This window comes from Neomonachus schauinslandi, chromosome 5 (assembly GCF_002201575.2).
Source record: "Neomonachus schauinslandi chromosome 5, ASM220157v2, whole genome shotgun sequence".
In the NCBI taxonomy this organism is placed as follows: Eukaryota; Metazoa; Chordata; class Mammalia; order Carnivora; family Phocidae; genus Neomonachus; species Neomonachus schauinslandi.
In genome coordinates, this window is record NC_058407.1 from 7280718 (window position 1) to 7290615 (window position 9898).

The 9898-nt window shown below is 59.0% G+C and overlaps 1 protein-coding gene across 1 annotated transcript; it reads left to right on the forward strand.

The window, feature by feature from the left end:
- On the forward strand, positions 1 to 1637 carry TNFRSF13C (TNF receptor superfamily member 13C). Its single transcript, XM_021687734.1, has 3 exons — positions 1 to 145; positions 504 to 743; positions 1122 to 1637. Exons 1-3 carry the CDS (start codon positions 1 to 3, stop codon positions 1301 to 1303), a joined length of 567 nt encoding a protein of 188 aa, XP_021543409.1. The 3' UTR covers positions 1304 to 1637.
- Positions 1638 to 9898: the final 8261 nt, after the last annotated feature.

Consider the following 9898-nt stretch of genomic DNA (forward strand, 5'->3'; position numbering starts at 1 on the left):
ATGGGCAGCAAGAGGAGAGGTGCCAGGAGCCGGCCGGGCAGGGACGGCCCGGCCCCCACGCAGTGTGTCCAGGCCGAGTGCTTTGACCCTCTGGTGCGAAACTGCGTAGCCTGCAAGCTCTTCCGGACGCCAGAACCCAGACCGGGTAAGAGTCCACCCACTCCGCCAGCTGGTCAGCGGGGGCAGCCCCGGGGAGGAGGAGGAGGGGGGTCCCGCTGCCTCTGCCACACCCTGGAGCCAAGGGCATGGCTCCCACCTGCCCCAGGATGGGGAGGGGGCGCGGAGGCCCGTTTGATGGGGGGCTGTAAGCCGGGGCCTGGATGGGGGCCGGCCGGCGGTCCCCACGTGGCCCTCACCGCTCCCTCTCTTCCCCTTCCCCTGTCCACCCCGCCCGGCCCTCCCTCCCCTCCCTGGCCCAGCCTCGCCTCCCTCCGACCCTTCCCCTCCCCGGCCGTCCCTGCTCTCCGCCCCCTGCCCTCCCTCTCCGTCCCCTCCGCCAGCAGCTGGGGCCAGCAGCCTGGCGCCGGGGACGGCGCTGCAGCCGCAGGAGTCGGTGGGCCCCGGGGCCGCCGCCGAGGCCGAAGCCGCGCTGCCGCTGCCCGCGCTGCTCTTCGGCGCCCCCGCGCTGCTGGGCCTGGCGCTGGCCCTGGTCCTGGTGGGCCTGCTGAGCTGGAGGTGGCGGCGGCGGCGGCGGCGGCCGCACGCGGCGGCCCCCCCGGGGGCCCTGGCCCCGCACCCGCACGGTAAGCTCCGCGGGGCGGGGACCGTGGGAGGGACACCGGCCCCCCTGGGCGCGGGGAGGCCTGCGGGGGGTGGGGGAGCGCGGGCTCTAGGGCGGGCTCTGAGGACCTCGGCCGGGCCGGTCCCCGGGAGGGACACAACTGTCCGAGCTGTCCGAGCAAGAGACCCAAGGCTCCCACGCTTCTCCCTTCCCCCCGCATTTCCCATATCGCCAGCCCCCTCTGCATTTCCTGTCCCAAGGCCCCTTCACATGCCACCCCTACCCACCCCTGCAGGGGGGTTTCAGTCCAGGGCTGTCCCTCCAGTGAGGCTTCCAGAACAGGGGTGGGGAAAGGCTGTAAGGGGATCCTGACCTTGCATTCCCCACCTCCGCCCACCAGAGGCCCTGGACAATGTCATCATCCTCCCCCCGGGACCCCTTGATGCCACCACTCCCGTCTGGCCTCCAACAAGAGAAGACCCAGCCAACACCCCACCTGCCCACAGCGTCCCCGTGCCAGCCACAGAGCTGGGCTCCACCGAGCTGGTGACCACCAAGACAGCCGGCCCTGAGCAACAGTAGCCACGGAGGGGGCAGGAGGTGGCCCCTGTGCTCCCTGTGGGCTGTCAGCCAGGGGCTTGGAGGTTGGATTCGGCTCTTCACCCCAGTGCCCACCTGCCCCTTTTCTGGGAACCACGCTGCTCCCCAGCTAACCCCGCAGAACCACAGACTGCAGACCACAGGGCTCAGACGGCAGGCATGGCGTCCTATGGCATGTTAGCCTTTGGCTTAAAACCAGACGATCTTTGGCAGCCCTCGAAGGTTGTGGCTGAGCTCCTGTGCTCCCACGTAGGAGGTTTTTCTTTAAGTGCCAGGAAGCCACCATCAACCAGAATGAATCTAGGAAAAGGATCAAGTGGGAAGATGCTTAATTTATAGCTGGGTGTTATATTTCTTTAATACCTGCTCTCAGAGCTGTCCTGCTTTTAACTGATGCAAATGGCAGCAATGAGTAACCAACTGACTGGTTTGCTTCAGGATTTAATACAGGATGATTTTGATTTTAACAAAGAGCCTGGATTGTGCTAATTCTCAGGTATCTGTACCCTAGGGTCAACCCTGAGCTTGGCCCAATCTCCTAGGACCTACGATGCCATTTTCACCCTGGTAGCAGCTTCCAGAGCCCCACGCTTGCACTTGGGAGGAAGTCTACAGCCCCTATGGGGCTGGACTGCATGCTTGCGCTGAAGGCACACTGCCAAGCATCTCTCTCAGAGGCCACCTGGAGTCCCAGCTGCCTCCGAGGCTCACTCAGCTGTACATAGGGAAAGGCCCGGGACCTTCAAGGGGCTCCTTTGTTCAGAGGCTAGAGCAGACCTGTGGCCTTGAACCGGCTGGGCCTGATGTCCCTTGAGCTCCCTCTCTCTATGGCCTGCCCTCCTGAAGCACTAGGCCCCAAATGCTGTGGTCATTTAGCCATTCTGTGCAAGCCCCTGGCTTGCACCCATCATCCCAGTAGGACCGCTCCTCTGACAGCAGGGCCCCTTGCTCTGGGGCTTGGGACCGAGACCATCTCCTCAAGTTGTGGACCATGCCGTACCGGGTCAGGCGCTGCCTCTCCCCCAGCGCTCCTACACAGAGTTAGAACCTCGTGACCCGGACTCTGTCCTGGACAGTACTTGGAACTTGTCACTGGTTAGCACCTCTGAAGGAACATAGACTAGGAGTCAGAAGATGGAGTTTGGGTACCATCTTGTCCCACTGTAGGGCCGTGGCCATGTTCTATTCCATGCATTAGATGCCTTTCTGCCTACTTCTCCCTGACCTGCCCAGCAGAGCTGCCTGGCAGACGCCCACCCTCCTGCCCACCCTCTTCTCAGCCCAGGAGACGGTCTGGAGCCCCCAGGACCCTGACACCCACATTTAAGTCTTCCTAGCCACTCCCTCCCTGAATTCATCCCGAGTGCCTTCCCTGCCAGCTGCCAGGTGGCTGGGGCAAGGTCAGGTGGCTGGCAGTCGGCGGGAGGGTGGGAAGCAGGCCCAGAATGGGCCCAGACCTCCATTCCACTTCATCTCGGGTTTGGGGCGTCTGTGCTGTTCCTGGCCACCTCCGCCTCCCACTCACCTTTTCCACCACAGCCGGGGGCTGAGCCCTGGGGGTAAAATGAGTGGGTAAAACCCCTCTGGGGTCCAGACATGCAAACCTCTGGCACCACTGTGTCCCAGCCAAACCCCAGCTTCCCCTCTGGTCTCGGTTTCCATTTCTGAAAAATGGGGGGTTGGATGCAAAGTGCTCCTCCGGACCTGTGGCCCTCAGAGGAGAAGGACTTGAAAGAACCTTAAAGGATCTTTGTCCGCACCCCTCCATTTTACAGATAAGGAAACTGAGACCCAGAGAGGGAGAAGACTTGGCATCATTGCCATCCAGCTAATAACAGAAGGGAGTTTCCTTAGGGAAGAACCAGGAGCAGAGGCAGGGGGAGATGTGGGCAAGGAGGGGGTCAGTCTCCCCTAACCCCCCGGGAAAGGACCCCACCACTCAGGGGCCTCCAGTCTCTGGCTCTGATCCCAGGAAGTGCTTTCTTTTTTTTTTTTTTTTTTTTTTTTAAAGATTTTATTTATTTATTTGACAGAGAGAGACACAGCGAGAGAGGGAACACAAGCAGGGGGAGTGGGAGAGGGAGAAGCAGGCTCCCCGCAGAGCAGGGAGCCCGATGCGGGACTCGATCCCAGGACCCTGGGATCATGACCTGAGCTGAAGGCAGTCGCTTAACCAACTGAGCCACCCAGGCGCCCCCAGGAAGTGCTTTCTAAGAAGCCTTCATGAAGTTACTGCATTTGATCTTAATGACAGCACCTGGAGGAGGAGCGTGGGTATTTGTTTGCTTTTTTTTTCTTTTTTAAGGTTTTATTTATTCATTGGAGAGAGAGACAGGAGGAGTCGGGGGAGAGGGGCAGAGGGAGAGGGAGAAACAGACTCCCCACTGAGCAGGGAACCCCACACGGGACTCGGGGCTCGGACTCGATCCCAGGACCCTGAGATCCTGACCTGAGCCCAAGTCAGACTGAGCCACCCAGGCAGCCCTTGTTTGCTTTTTAAAAAAGTTTTTTTTATTAGAAAAAAAATGGAGACACATATTTTGTAGACACTTTGGAAAGTTCAGGGCAGTAACCCAGGGTGGAGTCTATGGAGAAATGACCCATAATCCTGGGTGGGTTCTCCTGAGTAATTGTAATCATTCTACACACATAAATTCATATCTTCGCTGTTGTATTTGGTGAGTTTTCTCTTGTCTTTCAACACTTCGCCAACAAGGTTTTCAACACTTGTGAAGTTTTCCACTTGAGCATTTGGTTGTTTTTAGCTTTTACTATTGTAGCCGAGGCAGGAGCACCTCCTTTTTTTTTTTTTTTTTTAAGATTTTATTTATTTATTTGACAGAGAGAGACACAGAGAGAGAGGGAACACAAGCAGGGGGAGTGGGAGAGGGAGAAGCAGGCTTCCTGCAGAGGAGGGAGCCCGATGTGGGGCTCGATCCCAGGACCCTGAGATCATGACCTGAGCCGAAGGCAGACACCTAACGACTGAGCCACCCACGCGCCCCAGGAGCACCTCCTTGACATAAATCTTTGCCTGAGTTTTTTTATGGCCCCTGTTGGTTGAATTGATTTCCTGAAAATCTGGAACAGTTTATGTCCATGAATAGGGATTAGATGTCCCATGTTGCAGATAGGAAAAAAGAGGCCCAGCAGGTGAAAGGATCTGGCCCAAGCTACAATATGCCTGCCGTGGTGGAGCTGGGCTAGACAGAGGCTCCTGCCCCTACCCAGCATGTCTGTCCAGAAGGTCATCGGCCCAGGTGCCCTCCTTGGGGGCTACTGACTCCAGGGATTGATTCCAGGCTTTACCCCTTGTTTTCACCACTCCTCAAAGATTCCTCTCCCCAACTGGTCTCTTTTTGCTGTAAGAGGGACCCAAGATAGACTTTGGAAGAACTGCTGGTTGGGGTGGGAACCTAGGCAAGCAGCTTTCCCTCCCCCAGCCTGTGTTTCTGGCCAGTTTTTCCTGAAGGAGGGTCTGGTTTCCCTGAGGTCCCCAGGGCCTGGGCAGGTGGAGGAGGGGCTGGCTCAAGTCTCAGTTCCTCCTGGGGCTTCCTGCAGGCACCTTTCACTTCCTGCCCAGCAGCCCTGGGCTCTGGGCTCAGGGTGGGGGTGGGGAGGCCCAGCTGGGGAGGCCAGGGAGGAAAGACCTGACCCCTTACCTCCCGCTGTCTCAGCAAGGATGGCCTCACACAACCCTTCCCTTTAGAAGCTGGTGGCATCTCTCTGAGCCTGCCTCCTCATCTTCAAAATGGAGCCCAAGGGCCAAGCAGCTTTCGGGGATTAAAGAGGTCATGTGGCAAGTGGTAGGGTCTTCACCCTGGAGTGCCTCCACCTTCTTTCCCTGGGATGCAGACACTTCTTGCCCAGAGTCACCAACCCGTGGAAATTCCTCTGGAAAGTGAGTTTCCCAGAGCTGGTCTGAGGCTCCAGTCTCAGCAGTTAGCTCTCCTCCCACTCATCCATTTGTTTACTGCCCCATTGATCACACCAGATCGGAACACACCTGCTCCGGGCCAGGGCCATTCTGGGCAATGCTTGGAGGTCAGCCTCAGGCCCTGCCATTAGGTCCTGGTCCAGTGGGAGAGATGGAGCGGGGCGCAATGACAGGACAGGGCGATCCCTGCCAGGCGGTTGGCTGATCCAGCATCTAGGGACTGCTTTGGACAGTAGGAATTATGCCCTGAGTCTTGCCCAGTTTTCCTGCTGGAACAGAGCAGAGAACAAGCATTCTTGGCCCAGGGGACTGTGTGCAAAGGTGCAGAGGAGAGGGCGCAAAAGGGTCAAGAGCAGGGCGCGGAGGGGGGAAGCGGGGGAGGGGGAGAATGGAGAGGGGGGTTGCCCTGGCCTCAGAGTGCCCGGTGGGGCTGTGCCAGAACCTTTCCTGTGCTCATGCCTGCCTCTCAACACATGGGGGTCATCCGTCCTCAGGGAACCCCCAGCGCTTCTCCAGCCCCACCATTTAGTGTCTCATCAGACCCCTCTGGCACTCCTCTGGGCACAGAGGGGGAGCTCACTCCCATTTGTTCTTTTTTGCGTGGCTCAGGCCACATTCTTCTTCACCGGGGACTGAAGTCTGCCCTCTCTCCACTCTGTGCCTGCTCCCCAGCTGCCTGGTCCGGACCCGGGGGGTGGAGGTGGCGGTGGGGTAGGAACGACTGCCCAGGGTCCCGCGGAGGGAGGGTCGGGGAGGAGCGGGGAAGACACAGATGTCCCAGCTCCCGGCCCACGCTCTTTCCCGGGACTCGGGGCGGGGAAGCTGCCCAGGCAACGCTACAGGGGACCCGGGACCCAGAGGGCCTCTGAACATCTCCTCCCTCCCCTGAGCTGCAGAGAATCTGTGATGCAGAAGATGACTCCGGGGCAGGCGAAAGTCTATCTCCGCAGCGTCTGCGGTCAGCCCAGCAGGTGGCACCGAGACCTGCCTCCGCCGAGCGCGGGGAGCGGGGGCTGCAGGACCGAGCGGGTGGGGACAGGGCGAGAGGCGCGGCTGGGGGCGGGGTCAGGGAGGGAGGCGGGGCTGAAGGACCCCAAGCCTCCAGGGAGTAGGAAAGGGGCGGGGCCAAGGCCCGCAGAAGGCGTGGGTTCAAGGCCGAGGGACGAGGAGAAAGGGCGGCACCTGGTGAGCGGCGGGACCACGACCACCAGTACCTTCTCCAAACCCTGGACCTCCACGCTCACGCGGGGTCCCCGTCCTCACGAGCATCCCGTGCCAGAAGAGGCCTGGATGCAGGGCATGGCCCCGGCTTTGGAGGGACGTGTCTGTGTCGAGGGGCGCAAAAACGCCTCCGCCCGGGCTGTGGGCTCGGAGCTGACCTCAGAATTGTGTCCGGGAACCGGCAGGCCGGCGGGACTGGGAGGGCCTGTTCCTGGTGGGTGGACGCGCTGTGTGGCCTCCGCTGAGCTCTGTCCTCTCTGAATCTATTCCCGTCGTAGGGACTTAGTGGCCAGCTCCAGATCTGCATATTCACTAGGGCCTTTGGAGGGTCCTGAAGGGGGAGAGGGGGAGGCAGCGGAGGGGAGCGCCGGGAAGAGGGTGCCCGAGGAATTGGGACTGGAAGCTAAGCCCCCGCTCCCAGCACCACTCCCCCCCCCCCCACCATGCTGCTCCCTCGCGACCTCAGCCTGGGCGCCCCCTCCCTCCCACAGGCAGCTGGAGCCTGAGTCACGAGCTGCCTCTCAGAGACAAAGGAGCTGCGGGCCCTCCCCTCCCGACCCGCTCCCCGGACTGGTATACGCATCTGTGCTAGCAGGAAGTCCATCGTTCTCTAGAATCTCTGCTTTTTGGGTAACCCTCCATCATGGAAGAAATGGAAGCGAAATGGGCTTGGGAATGTGACTGTTGAGGCTTACGGATGGCACCCATGATGGCGATCACCCATCTAGCGCTGCCGTGGGGGAGCTCCCACCAGACAGCATGTACCTGCGTGTCTCTCCGGGGGGGGGGGGGGTTGGCTTCTCCCTGCAGCCCTGCCAAAGAGGTGCTAGCTGAAAGAAAACAGGCCTAGAAAGGTCGACTGTCCTATTAGAGCAGGAATTCCAACCCACTTTATTTTTTTTTTTAAGATTTTATTTATTTATTTGAGAGAGAGAATGAGAAAGAGAGAGAGAGCACATGAGAGGGGGGAGGGTCAGAAGGAGAAGCAGACTCCCCGCCGAGCAGGGAGCCCGATGTGGGACTCGATCCCGGGACTCCAGGATCATGACCTGAGCCGAAGGCAGTCGCTTAACCAACTGAGCCACCCAGGCGCCCCCAACCCACTTTAATCTGGCTCCAAAATGAAGGATAAGTAGGAGCTGCCCGTGGGAGGGGCTGGAAAGGCATTCTGAGAGCAGAGAACAGCCTGTGGAAGGCCAGGGGCTCCTGAAGGAGTCAGGGCGCACCAGGCATTGTCAGGCGTGAAGGGTGTTGTCAGGGTGTAGGGACACTTCCCTGGGCCGGGGTCCTCCAGCTGCGCTCTCGCTTTGTATGAAACTGGCCAGAAGTAGGTTTGGGACTCACAGTGCAGGTTCCAAGCCAGACCCTGGTCCTTCCTGGCTGTGTGCCAGTTACAGAAAGTCATTTCTGCTCTCTGGGTCTTGGGTTTGTCTCTAGGAAATCCCAAATTCCCGGGCCCAGGGCTGGGGCAGACTGGTCACTGACCCCCACTCTAAAATGGGGACACTGAGGCCCATCCCGGCCTTTCCCTAATGTCCATGACCTCTCGGGACCCTGAGCCTTGCACAGCCAGAGCTGAGCTCCAGGAGAGGCCTCAACAGTGAAGGAAGAACGTGTGTGCACACGCACATTCACACGGACACACACATGCACGCGCATGTCCGTGGTGGAAGGAAGGCCCTCATAGCCAGGCTGGCCCCGGACGTGCACTCTCGCTCACATTCGGGAGCACATGTAGCCACCCTCACACTCAAGCTGCCAGCACTCAGAGCTGGGGGCGGGGCGGGTGCCCTTCAGGCACAGAGACACGGATCCTCTGCCCGCCCCGTGGGGCTCGCTGCAGATGCCAGGGGTTATTTTAAGCCTGGATCAATGGGCGATTTTTGGTGACACAGGCTTGGGGGGCGGGGGCAGGCAGAGGAGACAAGAGGCAGGTGCTCTGGTACCTTGCTGTGGAGAAAGACCCCAGGGCTCAGGGAGGGCAGCCTGGGCAAAGGGGTCACTCTTCAGCTGGGCTGCTCCATTTCTAGATCCCCTTGCCCAGCAAACGGTCAGGGACCTGAGGGGCAGTGCCAGCTGAGTGGCGAGATCCCAGGGCTCAGTCAGCCAGCCGTGGTTTGTCTCTGCATGTGATCCCCCCCCCCACCGCCCCCAGGCTGTGTGTTAACATTGAGAGAGCATAAGTGCCCGGCGTAAGCCCGGTAGATGTGGGCCTCTATGGTTGCTGGCTGAGAACTGAGCCAGACCGAGATAGAGAGGAAGCCATGGATGTGGGGAGAAGCTGAAGGCTGGACATCAGTGGGGGGGCGGGGGACTGGAATTCAGGACCCAGCTCCTTCACTGGACAAATGGAGATTATATATATATATACACACCTGACGGCAGCAACATGGGTGGAATCTCAGCGGAGCACCCAGTGATGCCAGGACAGTGGGGTAAGAGAGGGGCCTGGGGAAGGGACATAACCCAGGGAGGAGCACTGAGAGCTCTGGGCCCAGAAGGGTCACCGTACCTGGGAAGAGGACAGTCTCAGGGGGACAGGGACAAGCCTCTTTAAACCTAATACCCAGCCACTGGGTGAGAAAGGGGGAAGAAGCAATCCCCCTCAGAGCCCTGGTAACCTAGAGGGCAAGGTGGGGGCGCTGATACAAATCGGACAGTTTGTGCCATGGAGTCCCTTTCTAGGACTACCCTCCCCCCGCCCCGGGGAAGCAGGAATGGCTGCACCAGAAAATACAGCGACGAAGTTCTAAACAGAGTAACAAACAGAAAGTTTGACAGTGAAAAGTAAACTAGAAACACAGTATGTAAAGTGGGGCATATTTTAGCCTCAGTTGTCGCTGGTGATGGGATTAAGGCAATTTCATTTCATTGCTTTGCTCATCTATTTTCTTTGTCTCTAAAATTGTGATAGTCTTCTAATGGGGTAAGGTCTTCTGAGCTGGATCAGAAGAGTGTTGTGGGTGAAGGAGGAGGGAGCTGGCTATCTCTGGACAGGGCACAAGGAAGGACCCTGAGGGGGGGGAGGGCCTCTCAGCACTAATACCTGAAATTAGTCTGTCAGCCCCTCATCTCCGCAACACACGGACTTGATCCTCCTTTAAATGTAAATCCTTCTCCTTCTTCCTCCCTCCGCTTCCTCCATTTTTATAAGCTGATCCCAGTCGCCGAGTGAAGACACGATGCAAAGGGAAGCAGGGAGAGCCCTAGGAGCCCAAATCTTACAAAAACTAGAGGCTAAAGTCACATCATTCATTCATTCATTCATTCATTCATTCATTCAGCAGATACGACGCTGTGTGAACACTGGGGCGAAGTGGACACCCAGCCCTTGCTCTCCTGGTGCTCCCATCTGGACAGTGGGAGGCACCCTATTGGCCCCTGCCTCCTGGAAGGGATGCATTATGAATCTGCTCACC